Source organism: Hyla sarda, chromosome 8 (genome assembly GCF_029499605.1).
Source record: "Hyla sarda isolate aHylSar1 chromosome 8, aHylSar1.hap1, whole genome shotgun sequence".
NCBI classification, from domain to species: domain Eukaryota; kingdom Metazoa; phylum Chordata; class Amphibia; order Anura; family Hylidae; genus Hyla; species Hyla sarda.
In genome coordinates this window covers 176,488,256-176,507,932 of record NC_079196.1, presented here as the reverse complement: position 1 = coordinate 176,507,932, position 19,677 = coordinate 176,488,256, and the positions used below count along the sequence as shown (strand labels likewise).

General features: G+C 39.2%; 2 protein-coding genes across 5 annotated transcripts in view; one reads left to right on the top strand and one right to left on the bottom strand.

Annotated features, from left to right (window-relative positions):
- Window positions 1-19,677, top strand: part of GPRC5B (G protein-coupled receptor class C group 5 member B) — a 99,739-nt gene that overhangs the window by 65,795 nt on the left and 14,267 nt on the right. The window lies entirely within an intron of this gene.
- Window positions 17,442-19,677, bottom strand: part of IQCK (IQ motif containing K) — a 128,499-nt gene continuing 126,263 nt past the window's right edge. For both annotated transcript variants that reach the window (XR_008847158.1, XM_056535681.1), the window contains one exon: window positions 17,442-17,601. Coding sequence is in view for 1 of the 2 variants with exons in the window: in XM_056535681.1 (XP_056391656.1) it covers window positions 17,492-17,601 (110 nt within the window). In the remaining variant the exon portion in view is untranslated. The remainder of the gene's footprint in view (window positions 17,602-19,677) is intronic.

Genomic DNA, 19,677 nt, shown 5'->3' with positions numbered 1-19,677 from the left:
CCCTATGCTGGTGTGGTTGGCCCTGGGTTCCTCCTAATTCAAGACAATGGAGTGTGTCAGCAGATCCTGCAAGAGGAAAGCATTGATGCTATGCTATGGACTGGCCCGCCCGTTCCCCAGACCTGAATCTGATTGAGCACATCTGGGACATCATGTCTCGCTCTATCCACCAACGCCACGTTGCACCACAGACTGTCCAGGAGTTGGCAGATTCTTTAGTCCAGGTCTGGGAGGACATCTCTCAGGAGACCATCCGCACCTCATCAGGAGCATGCCCAGGCATTGTAGGGAGGTCATATGGGCACATGGAGGCCACACACACTACTGAGCCTCATTTTGACTTGTTTTAAGGACATTACATCAAAGTTGGATCAGCCTGTAGTGTGGTTTTCCAATTTGATTTTGAGTGTGACTCCATATCCAGACCTCCATGGGTTGATACATTTGATTTCCATTGATAATTTTTGTGTGATTTTGTTGTCAGCACCTTCAACTATGTAAAGACAAAAGTATTTCATACGAATACTTCATTCATTCAGATATAGGATGTGTTATCTTAGTGTTCTCTTTATTTTTTTGAGCAGTGTAGTTGCCAAGGGCATGGAAAGGCGTTGCGGTGGAGGGACTAAACTGAACTGTATCATGTGGTGGTTACTGTAAAAAATTGTTGGGGGAAGGGAGGGTTAAATAGATAACTCTCTGTCTTGTACAGAATGCTAAAAGTGGTTGTGGACAAGGATAAGATTTTAATTGTCAGCTATAAAAGAAAAAAAAGGTTTTCTGAAGGCTGGAGCCCTAGACTAGACCCAACCCCTATTTTGCTTTCACTCTCCAGTGGCAGATCTTATGGAGGAAGGAGACTAGACTGAAAGAGAATATTCTACTATAGATTGTTATATACATCATATAAGTGTTGACTCATTCTGGCAAGATCTGTTGACAATCTGATGTGTATGGGGACAGCCTGTTGTGTTGCATTGCAGCATGTACAATCCTTTGTTCCTACAGATGTCTGGCAGCAGTTTACCTCCTTCTCAGTATAGACATAAATATGCATGCCCATCTAATCTTACCATGCATATTTATGGGGAAATCAGGAGATATCTCATTTGTATACAACTGCTTGTAACTGGTCATAGATCTAAGATATTGGTTGGCGGATCCAATTTTGATGGTATTTGCCATTGAGCTAATTTCCAAAGGTGCCTGTATGCATTCAATATTTTTCTATGTAAAAGTGCTTAGGGTTAGTGAACATAATTAAAAACAAGTATTGACCTGCTGCCATTCATCCAGTGTTGCCGCTCTGATGGTGCCGAACCTGCTGCTCATTTTTTCCTGCTCTTTGTCTCAACATGCAGGAAATGCCTGCTGTTAAGATAGAGAGCAGGAAGCTATGAGCAGCATAGGCGGCACAGTCGAAATGGAATTAAAGGGGATCAGTGGCAGGTGAGAATGTGTTTTTTTAATTTTATCCCCACATATTTTTACAAATACAAAATATTAACTTGGACAACCCCCTATTCATGTGGATCCCACTGATTCTAGCTAGATCCACAGACAGTCCTATGTGTATGAGCGCCTGCTATGTCTCTATAGAGCCAGGCATACTTGTTTATTGTCAGGTCAGGGGAGATAGGTGATTACTACCTTATGCATGTGGCCAGTTTATGGGTATGGCCAGTTTATTGGATTTCTATAAATATTTTCTATAGCTAGCTTGCATAAGTGATTTTATTCCTGTTCCCTGCTCCTTAAAGCGGTACTCCCCTTTCCGAACGCTGGAGCCGGGAGCTTGTGATGTCATAGCCATGCCCCCTCATTACATCCCGCTCCGCCCGCTCAATGCAAGTCTATGGGAGGGGGCGTGATGGCTGTCACGCCCCCTCCTATCGACTTGCATTGAGGGGGCGTGGCATCACGAGGGAGCGGAGCTATGACGTCACGAGCTACCGGCTCCAGCGTCCGGAACAGTTTGTCCCAAACGCCGAGCAGCGGAGTACCCCTTTAAATAACAATCCTGTAACATAATTATATATTAGCTAACCTTTGGTAGCCATGATATTAATTATTTTTGGCAATCTGTAGGAGTTTTTATGTGTTTCTGATAGTCTTGTAGAAGCCCTAAAGAGAACACAGGAATTTATTTACTACTGATCTGTTCCATTTCAGCTGGGAATGAGGTGTGGGGCTAAACCAAAAGGGGTTTAACAAGGAGTCATACCTAGACTGCTAAGACACATAAAGAATACTTTTGGAAAATGTGATCAAGGGAAAGAGGAAATTAAGGAAGGATGTGCTGTGATATTTTTAAATTACACACTCTGTCTGCAGATTAGATTTGGCAGATTAAGGCTGAGTTCACACAGCGATAATTGCTTCTGGACTAGGTATATGTCAGAATCCTGTCAAAAAGAGATGACAACGTATACCACGTGCACAGCAGCATGCCCTTGCACATTAAAGGAGTACTCCACTGGAAAACTTTTTTTTTTTTTTTTTTTTATAAATCAACTGGCCAGAAAGTTTAACAGATTTGTAAATTACTTGTATTAAAAATCTTAATCCTTCCAGTACTTATCAGCTGCTGTATGATCCACAGGAAGTTATTTTCTTTTTGAATTTCCTTTCTGTCTGACCACAGTGATGTCTGCTGACACCTCTGTCCATATCAGGAACTGTCCAGAGCAGGAAAGGTTTGCTATGGGGATTTGCTTCTACTCTGGACAGTTCCTAAAATGGACAGAGGTGTCAGCAGAGAGCACTGTGGTCAGACAGAAAGAAAATTCAAAAACAAAAAACTTCCTGTGGAGCATATAACAGCTGATAAGTACTGGATTCTTAAATAGAAGTAATTTACAAATCTGTTTAACTTTCTGGCACCAGTTGATTTAGAATTTTTTTTTTCCAGTGGAGTACCCCTTTAAAGGCCCAAATGTAGTCAGCAGTAAGTGCGTTCAGGACACATCATACACATATATGTATTGTGGAGCTGGACGCAGTAGCACAGCAGACCACATTATTGAGTCCGGCTATATGAAAGTAAAAGTGCTTAAAGTGGCACTTGCTGACTAACTTCTCAACATTAAAGTGAATGGGCCGACTGCAGTGCGCTAAGATATATGTCAGCATTTTTTTTTTGCCTTCCTCTTTTTTCAACCTTATGAACTATGTCATTATGCCTTTATTGTCAGGATGCCAACATATACCTGGGACAGAAGGGATAGGCGCTTAGAATTTAGAGGGCAATTCTGGAGGATATTAAAGTCTCTTTCCGGCATTAGCTTATTATGTGACTTTCCTGTATCTAATACATAAGTAACATTATAATAAGGAATGTACACAATCCACTAATATGGTCATATAGAGTGATTGTAGGAAAAAACAGGATGACTCCACAAACTGTTCCGAACGCTGGAGCTGGTGGCGGGAGCTCGTGATGTCATAGCCCCGCCCTTTCACGATGTCATGCCCCGTCCCCACAATGCAAGGCTATGGGAGGGGGTGTGACGGCTGTCACACCCCCTCCCATAGACTTGCATTGAGGGGGTGGGGTGGGGCGTGACAAAATGAGGGGGTGGGGCTATGACATAATAAGCTCCCGGCGCTTGCCCCAGCGTTTGGAACAGTTTGTTCCAAACGCTGAGCAGCAGAGCACCCCTTTAATCAGTTTTAGAAAATGGAAGGGGGGTGGATATCACAAGGTTACCCTATTTCCAGAAGCTGTTTCATAATGTGTCTTCAGAATACAGGCACTATTTAAATAAATTAAGAAATCTTCACAACACTTGTCATGTAATTGACATCACTGACACCATTAACCATCCAGTTTTCCAGGACCCACTTTTGGTAGAGGAGATCAATTCTGCATATCTGCTGTATCCCCCAAAAATACCTCTTGGGACATGAGAACTTGTTTGGCTATTATATAGCTGAATACAAAGTGTGATGTGACTGCACTAATGTGGATGCCTTAGAAGAAATTAATACACCCTGGCGCACATACATTAAAGGGGTACTCCGGTGGAAAACTTATTTTTTTTTTAAAATCAACTGGCGCCAGAAAGTTAAACATGATTTGTAAATGACTTCTATTAAGAAATCTTAATCCTTCCAGTACCTATTAGCTGCTCAATACTACAGAGGATTTTTTTTTTCTTTTTGGAACACAGAGCTCTGAATCACAAGCACCGTACTCCCTGCTGACATCTCTGTACATTTTAAGAACTGTCCAGAGTAGGAAAAAGTCCCCATAGCAAACATATGCTGCTCTGGACAGTTCCTAAAATGGACAGAGATGTCAGCAGAGAGCACTGTGGTCATGATGTCAGCAGAGAGCTCTGTGTTCCAAAAAGAAAATAATTTCCGCTGTAGTATTCAGCAGCTAATAAGTACTGGAAGATTTTTTAATAGAAGTAATTTACAAATCTGTTTAACTTTCTGGCACCAGTTGATTTAAAAAAAAAAAAAAAAAAGTTTTCCAACGGAGTACCCCTTTAATGCCCGTATATTCAGTAGTACTTAAATCTATCCAAAGATGACGACATTACTTGCACTTTTAATTCCCTGCTGCTCACTGCCTACTTTTTACATAAACCATATGTCATATCCATATGACATATCCATATGTCATATCCAAAAGTTCCAAAAAGAAGAACAGAGATATTTGGGTTAGTGTAGTATCTATCACGATGCCACCAGAAATTGCGGTATTTGGAATAAATTATAATAAAAGGTTTGAACTTGCGAGACCTTTATTTAGCAGAACAAGAACACATTACATAAGCCCCACCCTTATTTTCCCCAGCTTCAACATATCTTATATTTTGGTAGACAAAACTAAACCATGGTAAAAGAAACTGTATAGTATACCAACATGTATACACAATAGACCTCACTAATAAATTATCATTATCATCTAACAGGAAGAGTGGCCTTGTTGCCCATACCATCTTTCAATTTTGAACTCTGACTGGTTGCTATGGGCAATAAGGCCTGTGTTCCTCTTTGATACTTTTGATAGGGCCCATACTTGGAACCAAATATTCATATAGTCAATATAATACTAATTCAGACACTATTAAAGAGGACCTGTAGCCAACCCCCTCAAAATGAGTTGCTGCTATCATTAAATAGTTTAGGCTGCGCAGACCAATTTCTTGATGCACCCTTCTGTTCCCGAAATATGAGGGTTAATAGTTTGTCTGACAATTTAGGGAATTTCTATATTATTATTTTTAATAACAGGAGTGACTGGTGATGATGATGGGTGGGATTATACAGTCAGAGAGTGTGAATGTATTGAGGGATGTGATTGCCTAATACACACCCCTACTAATGATAGTAACACCTTATTTTATTTGGGTTGGCTATGGGTTCTCTTTAAAGGAGTAGCGGTGGTTTTTATGATCCTATTGTGCCCAGGCTGCAAAAAAAGCTAAAAAACTTTAACTTACCTTCCGTCGCTCCTCTGTTGTGCCGCTATAGCTCTTCTATCCTTTGGTCCCTGTCTTCTTCCTACTTCCGCATGACCAGATCGTCACACTGTGATGAGCGTATTGATGTCCTGCCTCGGCCGGTGATCGGATGAGCACAGTAAGGAGCCTGGGCCCCACTTTCTCCCTGCTTACCAGGCCTGTTACATGACACTGCGCTCAGCCTGTCAACAGCTGAGGTGGAACATTGCTGCAGCCGGCGATTGCTGAACGCAGTGTGACGATCGGTGCAAATGGAAGCAGGAAGAAGACTGGGACTGGAAGACCAAAGAGCTATAGATGCGCAACGGGGGAAGTGAAGGAAGGTGAGTTAAAGTTTTTTTGTTTGTTTTTTGCGGCCCGGGCACAATAGGATTACAAAAACCACTGATATACTACTTCTTTACACCAAAAGTGAAAAAAAATTCTCACAGTCTTAATTTTTTAATAAAGCAGTCTCATGGATTTGACCTTAAAGGGAAAAATGTATGCTTATTTGCATTGAAATGGCAATTCATTGAAAGAAGGGCCACTGTACCTCCTTTCCTGGTTAAATGGTGTAGTGGTAGAGTGCCACACCATTCAAGCTATATATAACTACCAAAGATAGCTGATAGTAGAGCTTGGATATCTCTGGCAATACAATAGAGTTTGAATGGTGTGCTCAACCCCAACTCTATAAAAACGGGGGACACAGGACCCCCCCCTTTTTTGTAATCGGTGGAAGTCCCAGTGGTCAGACCCCCACTGGTTAGACATAAATTACCTATTCTGTGTGTAGGTGATGAGTTTTGATCATTGCAAAAACCCCAAGTATAAAGCTTAGTGTGGAAAAAGGATTATATGAATTGAATTATTTCATTCTGTGAAAAATAATTACCATATACCTATGCATAAGATGTACACTGTGTAAAGATAGTTGTGTTTGCTAAGCCTAATTTACATATGTACATTTAGGGGAAGAGATAGAAGCCTTAGTGACCCTGGCAATGCCTTGTTGTTTGATCACCCATAATCAGTCATATTTTCCTGGAATGTAATTATAGTCTATGGCTTAACTGTGGAATATTGTTCTACGTTCTGTGGTCATAAGTAAAAAAGCAGTAGACTATATAATTAACGTAAAGTCCTACAAATCTTGACTGCTTGCTTGTGAATTCAGTTGCATGATTAGGAATCTATCCATATAGCATTGGCAATATCCTTCTGTAGAAAATTCTGTCTATCAACACTGTTTACTAGAGAAACTTCTTCTTTGTACATAATACATTTAAATTTTTGGTTGTTAATATCCCATTAAATAATAGTTCTATGTGAGGGTTGAAAGTATTTGTATTTCATTTGGCAATGTTTTGTATGATTATTAGCAGAAAGCACTATTGTAATTGTCACTGCACCTGCCTAGATTTGGACAAGAGCCATTGACAGTTCTCCTATTGAACCAACCCGCCATCTATTTCAGCTGGATGGCAGGAGCAGCTTACAGCACCAACAATACTCGGTGTGGTTGTTCTCCCCGCTGTATATAACTATGCATTAGGAGACAAAGCTTCCTGCTCCGTCTCTTCAGTACCATCTCTAACGCGATACCCAGCACAGTAGAATCACTTTACACTGGGTTTAGCGCTGGAGACGGTGCTGTAGAGATGGAGCAGGAAGCTTATTCTCCTATTACACAGCTACAAGCGGCAGGGAGAACAGGCATTTCGGCACCAACTTTAAAACGCGTGAATGGTGCTGCACAATCGGTACACTTTAAGAACAGTCCAAATGGAGCATTAACAGGCCAATGGATTCAGTCTCTTCCTTGTCTGAATGCTAGAGAGCACTGAATATAATCATATTACTAGCTTTGGTTGTCTTTATTGCACCATGGTATTGGTGGACGCAGAAATATCTATACAAATATGACAGCTAGTTAGATGGCAGACAATGAACAATCCAACCCACCTGCATGTAGACATCAGAAGGTTTTACGGGTTATAACCGACTATCCTTAGCCATTAGTCTTCAAGCTGTCATAACTATTCAATCAATAAGACATTTTAGATCATTTATCTTCATACAGTGAAAGTAGCCATTGATTCTAAAAAAACAAACCTATAATTTCAGTAAATAAAATGAAATAACTGAATGAGCCATTTCTTCCCTGTTAAATGGGTTGGGCAAAATTAGAAAAAAAGATCTCCCCTTTTTTTTTTTTTAAACTGAAAATTTGCTATACTTGTCCATGGTATCAGAGCTCATGCCCATTGTTAGGATCAGTTCCGACATCTAGGACTTGCTGCAAATATACAGTGCAATACAAGAGTGGAGTTAAACCTAAAATGCAAAATTAGCCATGTGACACCAACCTTCAAGTGACTGAGCCTGAGAGACAATACCAGGCACAGCCCATGGACAAATGTAGTCATGTTTCTGGAAGAAAAGTAGACTTTTCTTTCTAATCCTGGACAACATCATTTCTAGGCAAATTGTCTGGTTCCACTGTATATTGTAAGAGTTCACTTTGAAGGGTCACCTGAAATAGATAACGTCATATATGCCCTATTTTGAGGAAGGACACCCCACTCTGTTAGCTATCCTGCTCTTAGAAATCTTAGAGATAATGTCTTGTCATACTTTCTATGCTGTAAAGTACCATAATGACATTGAGGTTCCATACCTAATTATGTTGGATAAAGTTGGCCATACTCACTAGATTTTAGCAGGATAGACTGTCCATGTAATGTGTATGGGGGCCTACCAACTCTCCCCTGATTTCACCTGTTTTGGAAGACAAGTCGCCAGAGGAGTCTGGCAATGTCTTATTCCCATCTTTACACCTCAATGTGTATGGAGGATCTGTCAAAATAGTTTTCAGATTATTACAATCTTACATGTATGGCCAGCAAACATCATGCCTGTGGTGTTCTACAAGGTGGAAACCCCTTTTAAAGGGGTTGTCCAGTATTAAAAAACACTAATTCTTTTTTTTTTCTTTTTTTTTTTTTTGTTAAAACAGCGCCACTCCTGTCCTCCGGTTGTGTGTAGTGCTGCAGCTCAGTCCCATTCACTTCAATAGAGCTAAACTGCAATACCAGACACAACCTGTAGTCAGGAGTGGTGCTATTTTTTCAAAAAAGAAGCAGCATTTTTCTAATACTGGACAACTCTTTAATGAATGAAAAAAAATATTTGATCCCCAAATGATGGCTTGTATGAGTCCTGTATGTTGTTGGCAGTCATGTTACAATGCTCCTAAGAATATAATAACAGTTAATATGAATGGTAGTGTGACCAGATGTTATTCTAACAGATAGTACTAGTTTGTTGCCAATTTGTGGCATGCCCTTGTGTTCTAAGTAGACAGACTGATCTCGTTTTATTTTTGCATCCATAAAAATGATAAAAGGGGTCGTTTCATATAGAGATATATTTATTACCTGCATACTTGGGTGTTTTCTATTGTATTCTTTTGCTGATGATTGTTAATCACTGATGATGATACTGATGATATTCCTTTAAAAGAGGTTGTCCTGAATTAGAAAAACGTGTGTGATTTTGTTTTGCCCAGAAACAGCGCCACTCTTATCCATAAGATGTCTCTAGCATTGCAGTTCAGTTCTATTCAAAGCAATGGGGCTGAGCTGCCAGACACATACAGTAAAGGCTCGCTTTCTTCTAATTATGGACAACCCCTTTAAGTATGATTGAACTTGCAGACAATCATAGATATTTCTGTAACAAGTTGATCCTCTACATGGCAAAGGAAACATGAAAAGGTTGTATAGTATGGGAAATGTTTTATTTTCAATATGCTGTTAACAAAAATAAAGACTTTACCATGAATCTGTTTGTGGTTCTCTTTGTATTATTAGAATGGCTGAAAATATGTTGCAATGTCTGTCATGTATAATTATAAATCAGAGCCTTTCTCAGATGAACCAACCATTGAATACATTTGGCTGCTGCAGTTCACATAAAGCAGTTAATTACAGTATCATTAATGCATTTTCTGTCTGGCATGGGGAACACTTGGGACTATGGAGGGTACACTGTGAAAACGATTTGTTTCAGTGGTATGCTTCAGTAACTCTTCTGGTCCTTTACCCTATTATACCAGGTTTTTATGAGAAATGAGCAATATTAAATGGCCCAATGCTACAACCAAGAATTACAGATTGATATAAAAAGCAAATAAAATCGACAGATCCACCATTACCAAAGAAAAGTTCATGCAGAGCCCAGAATCAGAACCTTAAAGGGGTACTCCAGTGGAAAACATTTTTTTTTCTTCATATCAACTGGCTCCAGAAAAATTAAACAGATTTGTAAATTACTTCTAATAAAAAATCTGAATCCTTCCAGTACTTATCAGCTGTTGTATACTACAGAGGAATTTTTTTTCTTTTTTTAATTCTTTATTATTAGTATAAACAACATTACAGAGAAAGAAAAGAAAAACATACATATCTTACATATACAAAGGACAAGAAAAGAAAATACACAACCTTTAAACCCCTTCCCCTATACCTCCCTCTAACAATCCCCTCCCACCCTCCGTCAGCCTGGCGATAAAACCTTAAGATCTTTCATCCCATTGTAACCATTTATTTTCTATTCTACAATATTTGGGGAGATTCTTATAGTACATTAACTCATATATATTTTTAACTTATTAAATCTAACCATTCTGCCTTCCCGGGTGCTATTGGGGCCATTCATTTCCTCAAAGTCAAGACCTTTGCAACTCCCAGTACCCCCAAAATCAACTCTTTATTTTCCAAACTTTCTATATTTAATCCTAATCCTAAAATGGCCACTTTAGGTTCGAATTCCATCACTAGTTGTAATCTCTCCTCTATAGTACAAAAAACCTCACTCCAAAACTTCTGTACTCTTGAGCAGTTCCAAACCATATGTAGCCAGTTTGCTCCTAATTTCTTACATTTGGGACATAGTGAGTCTTCCCTAGCTTTAAAGGGGTTAACCAGGAATTTTTTTTTTTTATATATATCAACTGGCTCTAGAAAGTTAAACAGATTTGTAAATTACTTCTATACAAAAATCTTAATCCTTTCAGTACTTATGAGCTTCTGAACTTTAGGTTGTTCTTTTCTGTCTAAGTAATCTCTGATGACATGTGTCTCGGGAACCGCCCAGTTTAGAAGAGGTTTGCTATGGGAATATGCTTCTAAACTGGGCGGTTCCCGAGACACATGTCATCAGAGATTACTTAGACAGAAAAGAACAACCTTAACTTCAGAAGCTCATAAGTACTGAAAGGATTAAGATTTTTTAATAGAAGTCATTTACAAATCTGTTTAACTTTCTGGAGCCAGTTGATATATATAAAAAAAAAATTCCTGGAATACCCCTTTAACTCTATAAAGAAAACTTGGTGAATACTGTGCTCTGTATGGTAACATAAGAAAAGACACCCTATTGTTTACATTAGTTGTAGATATTTTTATATTTCTAAGTGCAATTCCCCACTCCTCTTCTACAATCCCACCTATATTCAAACCTTTTCCTAATCTCTGCCTCACTACTTCCCACCCTTTCTCCACTAACAATTTATATATTGAGCTCATTAACTTGCTCGGTCCACCCTGTGCATTCCTAAAAATTCTGTTATGTGATACTTCTCTACTTTAAAATTTTTCTTTTCTCTCTTCAGCGCATCTTTCATTTGTAAATCACCAAAATAATTCCTACTACTTAGATCAAATCTATCAGATAACCATTTCCACTCGCGCAACTCACCATCAATACACAAGTGATCCACCGTGACCATTCCTTTTTCCTCCCAATTTAAGTATTCAACTAATTTCCTTATTTATGGGAAGCACTCATTATCCCATATAGGAGTACACCAGATGCTACCCTCTATGCCCATTCTTCGTTTCATCTTCTCCCAAACCTGGGTCAGAAGGTTTCCTACTGTATTCCCTACTTTTATTTCCTTTTTTAATCTCCCTCTTTCTATCCATTCCCATATTGATCTGCCTTCCACTCCTTCCTTGTTAAAAACTTTCACCAGGATCTGTTGTTCTTGTATCATTTAAGTTAACTGGGCCGCTATAAAATATAAAAAAAAGTTGGGAATACTCAAATCCCCTTTCTCTAACGGTAAGTTCAGGTTCTGACTCTTGATCCTCACCCTTTTCCGGTTCCAAGTTAGTTCATTTACTTTCCTGTCTAATTTTTTTTTGAAAACTACTTTTTATCCACACGGGTGAAGCTCTCAGATAGTGTGTAATCATTGGAAGTATTACCATCCTCAACAGCCCTATTCTATCTGTCATACTAAGTCTCCTCTTACTCCAAACTTTAATTTTCTCTCTCACTTTCTTACTTTAAGGTTCTAGATTAAGTCTTTCAAACTCAGAAGTTTGATTCGAGATCTTAACACCGAGATATTCTAAACTATCACTAGTTTTTAGGATTTTAACTGCATCAATCGGAACCTCTATTTCCTCGTTGAGAGGTAGTAAGCCGGATTTCTGCCAGTTAATTTTCATACCTGAAAACGATCCGTAACTTTCTACCAATTGAATAACTTCAGGAACTTTAATCTCTGGGTTTCTAATAAACAAGACAACATCATCGGCATATAGCAACATTCTCTTCCTCTCATCTTGGATCCCAAACCCTTGAAAACACCTCGTGCCCCTAATCATTGCTGCTAATGGCTCTATAAATACTGCAAATAATAATGGTGATAAGGGGCAACCCTGTCTTGATCCTCTTTCTAATGTTATAGTGTTAGACAAATTCCCATTTATATTAATTTTAGCCATTGGTGCAGAATAAATCGTCCTCATCGCTTGTAAAAATAATGTACCCAAATTAAACTTATTTACCACCGCAAACAGGAATCCCCCCCCCCCCCGTGTCTGAATGTTAAGATACACCCTATGAATATTGTCAAACATATTCCTCCCTGGCAGAAATCCTTTTTTCTCCTCTCCTATAACCTCGGCCAAAACTTTTTTAAGTCTAATTGACCAAATTTTTGCAAATATTTTATAATCCGTATTTAATAGTGAAATTGGGCGGTACCCTTTTCTTGGGGACTAATATTATAACTGCTCCAGACATCGAAGGGGGCATACAACCCCTTTCCAAGGATTCATTAAGTGTCTCCAGCAAGCAGGGCAGCAAGACTTTCTGAAACTTACGATATAACTCAAAGGTAAATCCGTCAGATCCTGGTGCCGAATTCCCTGAACAGGATCTCAAAGCTTCCTGGACATCCCTCAAACTAATCTTTTTATTTACCATTCTTCTATCCTCTTCTTTTAATTGGGGCAATGTAATATTTGACAGGAATTCTTCTATTTCACTCTTAGTTTTTTTTGTCTCTGATTCATATAGCTTTTGGTAAAATCCCACCGCTACTTGGCTAATTTCTCCCACTTCTGTCACTATCTTCCCTTCCTTGTTTTCTAAATGATTAATTACCCTATTTTCCCTTTGATTTTTCATAATACCGGCCAGCCATTTGTTAGATTTCCCTCCTTCAGTGAATTTCTTCTGTCCCCAAAAGAATATTCTGTGTTGGGCCTTTTCTAGTATAAAATCTTTATATTCTTTTTGGGCCTGTTCCAATCTTTCCCAACCAGTTTTTTCTACATTCTTTGCATACTCTTCCTCCAAGTATTTAATCTGTTTAACCAATTTCTCTTCCCGACTTCTCAGCTGTTTCTTAAAATGAGCAATATTTTTCACCAGGGTACCTCTCAAGTATGCCTTTAAGGCATCCCAGACCATAATTAAATCAGCCGAACCTCTATTACACCCCCAAAACCAACTAATTTCATCTTCAATACCTTTTGTTACCTCATCTACCTCTAACCAGTGGGAATTAATATTCATAGTTCTAATTTGAGCATGGCCCTGGCGTTCAGCCCATAGGTTACATACCATCAAAGAGTGATCTGATAAACATTTCAGTTCATTTTTTCAAACTCATTTTCTGAATAGTCCTCAACCCACTGTCATTAACCAATACCATGTCGATTCGAGAAGCAGTCTTATGGGTCATATTGTAACACGAAAATATATCTTTTTTAGGGTACAAATTCCTCCAAACATCCCTCAAACCTAACTCTTCACAAAGATCTGACAAAACAGTTCTATCTTCTCTTATTACTCCACCCCTCCTATGCCTTTTATAGTCCATAACTAAATTAAAGTTCCCCATAATGTACAAATCCCTATAATCTTTCCCACTTGAGAACTCCGTTAGTTTTACCAATACATCCTGTTTAAAGGGTGGGGGAATAAATACAAACGCCAGTATTACCTTTAACTTATTCCATTCTGCATATAAAAAAACATATCTCCCTTTATCATTACACTGGGTTTTCATCACAAGCATATTAACTTTCCTATGTATTAATACAGTAACCCCTGAGGAATAATTTGACCCAAAAGGAGTGGAATTCCTAGCTCGCCCAATTTTTTTTTTACTAAATGAACCGTTTCTTTAGTTAAATGGGTTTCAATTAAGCATAAAATTGCTGGTAAGTAGTTCTTAATCCTATCCATTATGGCCACTCTCTTCCTTCTTTCCTTGATGCCCCTTATATTCCAAACTAGAAACCTATCACCTTGCTTACCCTGGGTCCCCATCTTCACCCTTTTTACCTTTTTGCCAGGCTGACATCCCCCCTCCCCCCTTTTCCCATCCACCAATCCGCTTCTATCAACGGATCTCTCTACTTTTCAACTAGCTCTTTCGCTCCCCCTCTCTCCCTCCTTTACAAGAGGAAGTTAAATTGTTCTTTTCTGTCTGTCCACAGTGCTCTCTGCTGACACCTCTGTCCATGTCAGGAACTGTCCAGAACAGGAACAAATTCCCATAGCAAACCTCTCCTGCTCTGGACAGTTCCTGACATGGACAGAGGTGTCAGTAGAGAGCACTGTAGTCAGACAGAAAAGAACTATACTACGTCTTCTGGAGCATACAGCAGCGTCTAAGTACTGGAAGGATTATAGTTTTTTAATAGAAGTAATTTACAAATCTGTTTAAGTTCCTGGCACCAGTTGATTTGAAAAAAATAATAATTCTACCAGAGTTCTCCTTTAAATTAAATTCTCCTGTAGCCAAAACCTACAGTTAAAGAGAATCTATCCATTTACCAGACTGTTTTATTATCAGTGAATGGACACATCATGTGGTGTGTCCCTACATACTGTATCAACAGTGATTGGTCAGGTGATGAGGTGGGTCTCTACATATCTGCTGTGACTGGACACTTGATGGTGTGTGTCTCTACATATCAGCACTGATTGGTCACTTGATGAGGTGTTCCCCTACAAACCTACACTGAATGGACACTTGGTGGGTCGTGTCCCTACATTTCAGCAGTGATTGGACGTGTATTTGGTCATGACCCATTGTTAATTTATTTCTACAATTTCAGTAGGAATAAAAGAGGAAAGGCACAATGAAGAGTTCTATGGGAAAAAAATGTTTTTCAATTTTTTTTTACAGCGAGTAACAAAATTGTTGTTCTTCGTGGTAAAAACAACAGATTTTTTACAAACACATACACTTTTTTGGTTAATCAGTGAAAGAATCCAAGGTGACAAACCTGTCAGAACAGGGAAACATAAACTAATGGTGGCCATTCACATAAGATAGAATAAGGTTGATAATTGAACAACCATTAATCAACCAATTTGTCTGGTCAACGTTTACTTTACAGACAGAGCCATATAAAATTAAAGGAAAACTGTCACCAAGTTCACCCACACAAAACCCAATACACTGGGTTATAGTGAGGGTGAACAGGAATACTGCGCATGCGCAGTAACAATGGCCAGAGCTCTCTCAGTACGCCGTATGGAGAGAGCTCTGGTCATTGTTACTGCACATGGCCCAGTCCCTCGCTACACCCGGAAGTCAGGAGTAGCGAGGCTTCAGCGAGAGGGTGAAAGCTTTAGGAGCATGCACTCTGCAGACAGAGAGCTGCGCGCACGGGCCATGAGACTCCACGTTACTAGGACATGGAGTTGAAGGCAATGACCATACTAAGTGAGGGGCGAGCTTAGGACGCGTCAGAGGCAGACAGCCGGTGGGGGCCCCGCCTTGAAGCGCATTGCTGGGGACAAACAACAGAACTTTATCGGGGCAATTGGAGGGAGAAAAGTAAGTGACCACCTCATTGGATTCCTGTTCACCCACACTATAACCCAGTGTATTGGGTTTAGTGTGGGTGAACTTGGTGACAGTTTTCCTTTAAGCCAACGCTGGCTATTACAATTGTTGAAACTGGCCATACATGGGCAATAAAAAAAAAGTGCTGGACAATCAGTCTTAATAGGAATGTTCTGGGAACATTCTGAGAACATTCTTTCACAAAAGATCCTGTTGTGAACCAAATTTTTTTCCTGAATGACAAAAATAAATATAAAAATATTTTGCCCAACTGGCCAGGCATAATCAAGGACAACTGGCAAAGGACAAATAATATTTCTGGGAACGTACTTTCATGGAAAATTTGTTTGTAGACTGGTGAAAATTTTAGCTAGACTTCACTCAAACGAGGACAGTCTGCCATTGATTGACGAAAACCATAATTTCTTGTGAAGTTTTACCCAGAAAACTATTATTATGGTTAAAATCCTCCAGCCCCAGCATTATTGACCTTTCCTGTATAGTCCGTGAAGGTCAAGCCCCACTGATCCACAGAACAAAGTGCTTGAATGGGGCTTAGCCGTATCGTACAGACAAACCATGAATGGGGTTCCCCTGAAATTCTATTCAACCCCTATATACTTTTGGAAGACTATGAGATTAAGATTAGGGTACCTCTCAACAAATAAACTTTTGATATATTTTAAATTAAATGAATGTTGAATACCTTTCCAATAGCATGTTAATGAAAAATATGCTTCTTTCTATTGTATTTTTCCTGATCAGTCCTGTCAGCAAGCATTTCTGACTCATGATGGAGTCCTAAACAGTCAGAGCTGCCAACCTGCTTTGTTCACAGCCAAACAGGCTGTGAACAAAGCAGGCTGGCAGCTCTGAGTGTTCTCCTTTGTGAACAAAGCAGACTGGCAGCTCGTAGTGTTTAGGACTCCAGCATGAGTCTGAAATACTTGCTGCCAGGACTGGTAGGGAGATCCCTAGTGGTCATTTCTTCAAAGTGGAAAATTAAATAGAAAGACGCATATTTTTTAATAACATGCAATTGTAAAGTTATTATGCATACATTAATCTATAATATATCAAAAGTTTTTTTGATGAGAGGTACCCTTTAACTGAAGTTTCTGGGTTTTAGAGAAGGCTCTAAAATATGCTCCAATGTATTTAATCTATCAAGGATTCCTTTTAAAGGGGTACTTCGTGAAAACCTTTTTTCTTTTAAATCAACTGGTGGCAGAAAGATAAACATATTTGTAAATTACTTCTATTAAAAAATCTTAATCCTTCCTGTACTTATTAGCTGCTGAATACTTCAGAGGAAATTCTTTTCTTTTTGGAATGCTCTCTGATGACATCACGACCACTGTTCTCTCAGCTGACGTCATTATAATAATAATAATGCTTTATGTATTGTTGTTGTCCTTAGTGGGATTTGAACCCAAGTCCCCAGCACTGCAAAGCAGCAGTGCTAACCACTGAGACACCATGCTTCCCTTAGCATACATCTGCTATGCATGGTTGCTAAAATGGACAGAGATGTCAGCAGAGAGCACTGTGCTCGTGATGTCATCAGTGTTCCAAAAAGAAAGGAATTTCCTCTGTAGCATTCAGCTGCTAATAAGTACTGGAAGGATTAGGATTTTTTAATAGAAGTAATTTACAAATATGTTTAACTTTCTGCCACCAGTTGATTTAAAAGAAAAAAGGTTTTCACCAGAGTACCCCTTTAATGCAGTTTTCTGTGTCTTGTTATATTCCATATTATTGCTCAGTTCTTCTTTAGACTACCAATAATGCCAAATAATCAGATATCAGACTAATTTACTGTGAATGATAGTAAACAATTTCTTTTTTTTTACTTTTAATCAATTTATATTACTATTGTTGTGTCTTGAGGAGTTGGTGGCACAATGTGAAAGAAGACTTTGGCACTATTCGTTGTAGATCCTGTGTCCTTCAGATCTTCCAGTTCTTTTTCCACTGCAAAAGAGACAGAAAAACAAATCAGGACAAGTTTATGTGTTTAGACTTGAGATTGTTTTTTAGTTAAAAAGTTAAAATGGCTTTATTGAGGTCAATTCTTGTAGAACAAAATAAACAGGACGTCCAGTACCAGAGACACAACCTCCTCATATATCCTGAAGCCAGCTATGGTATCTTGCTGAGATGATGTACACATTGAAATAATGAACATGTCATGGTTGAATTCTATCAACTGACAACAAACTAAACAGTTCAGTAAATGATGTGAAAGAGGCAGACAATGCAAGAGCCTTCTAAACATGATACTTTAGACAAGGTCAACAATGGAAATCCATTTATGCAAAGCACTGTGTAAATGGTAGCTAAGCATCCTTTCAGTAATTCAGTGCTTTGCTTTGGTAACACAGATCATAATTAAAGATCTCCAATTGCTAATTCCTGCTGACTTAAAAAAATAAAAAGATGTCAGTGCATGTAGTGGTTACCATGAAGGGATATTATAACAAATGCTGATAAATTGTATTATAATATTAAATGGCTTCTAATAGGGTACAGACACACCTGGCAGCCACAGCTCGCCTTAGGTTCCTAAGGACAGGTCATCAAAGTTGTGAGATCCTGGATGATCAGTAGTATATAGGAGCAATGCTTCCCCTACACTAAAGTTCCTATCCGGCTCTCCCATAGAGATAAATGGAAGACATGTGTTAACCCACACTCTGTGCCGGGCAGGACCCCTACGATCTGATACCTATTCCCTATCCATTGGATAAAGGATACATTGTTATTTACTGCAGTACCCTTTTAATGGTGGGCTCACACATTGGGGCTGCTGCATGTGGCTAAAACCTTGCCTACACCTGATGGGCAATGGTGGCATAATATTGCCAGGATTATGGGCAACATTGTGCAGCCACTAGGCACAGCATGTGGACAAGGTTTAGTCACACTCATAGCAGAAGACGTAATATTATAGTATAAATACCCCAAAGCACTTGGCAAAGGTCAACAACAACAAAATCTGTCTTTCATGCTATGAATAAGAGTTTACTCTTAAAACGTGTCAGACTGTGGAAGTTTTTTTTTTTTAACTGTTTGTGATTTTATCTGCTGAAGATTAAGAAAAAATAGGTTAATTGAAATAAGCTGGATCTGTCCTTTCTTTTTCTGTTCCTAACAATAGTAGTCTTTTCCTGAAATAGTGCCATTCTGGTTCATAGGCTCTCTGGTACTGCAGCTCAGTATCATAGTTGGAGAGAATGAAAAACAGGGGGCACTCCCTTGTGTAGTATATCGGTTGGTGCCTAACCCTCCACCACACCACAGTGATATACTGACTTTGTTATGTTGTGTGAATAATAGACACAACTATGACATAGGCAATGGATAGTAGAGCTGCTACACTCCGACCTGACCCCACTCCCTGGAGGAGCAGATGGGTAGTACAGGGGTAAAGGAGAAGCAAAAAAGCGGTCTAAGAGGTGCTGCTCAATACAAAGATAATTACGACCACGGGCAAAGCACAGGATGGCATAAAGTTTATTAAGTACAGTTTGGACAACGCATGTCGGCGATCTCTCGTGCTTTCTTCAGGTCCACCAGGTATACCTCAAATGTAGAACAAAACACACCGAGGTGCTGGTGTAGAGATCCTGTCAGGATGTTGTGCTGCCGGGGGTATACCTGGTGGACCTGAGGAAGGCACTGGAGAGTGCCAAAATGCGTTGTCCAAACTGTACATAATAAACTATATGTCGTCCTGTGCTTTGCCAGTGGTCGTAATTATCTCAGTATTGAGCAGCACTTCCTAAACCACTTTTTTGCTTCTCCTTTAGCTCAGTATCATTTACTTGTAAGGGACTGAGCTGCAGTAGCAAAGTCATGCACAAATGTGGTTTCGGTTTTCAAAAACAAGCTCTTTTTGATCATATTTAACAACTCCTTAAGTGGCTGGCACCCATATGTGGAAAAATATATGCATGTCTTGGTATTCTGGGGAATGTTTGAGTCTTTAAAATACCATATTAAAAGATCAAGGAATTATAAAAATAAGCTGGCCAGCCATGGGCTACT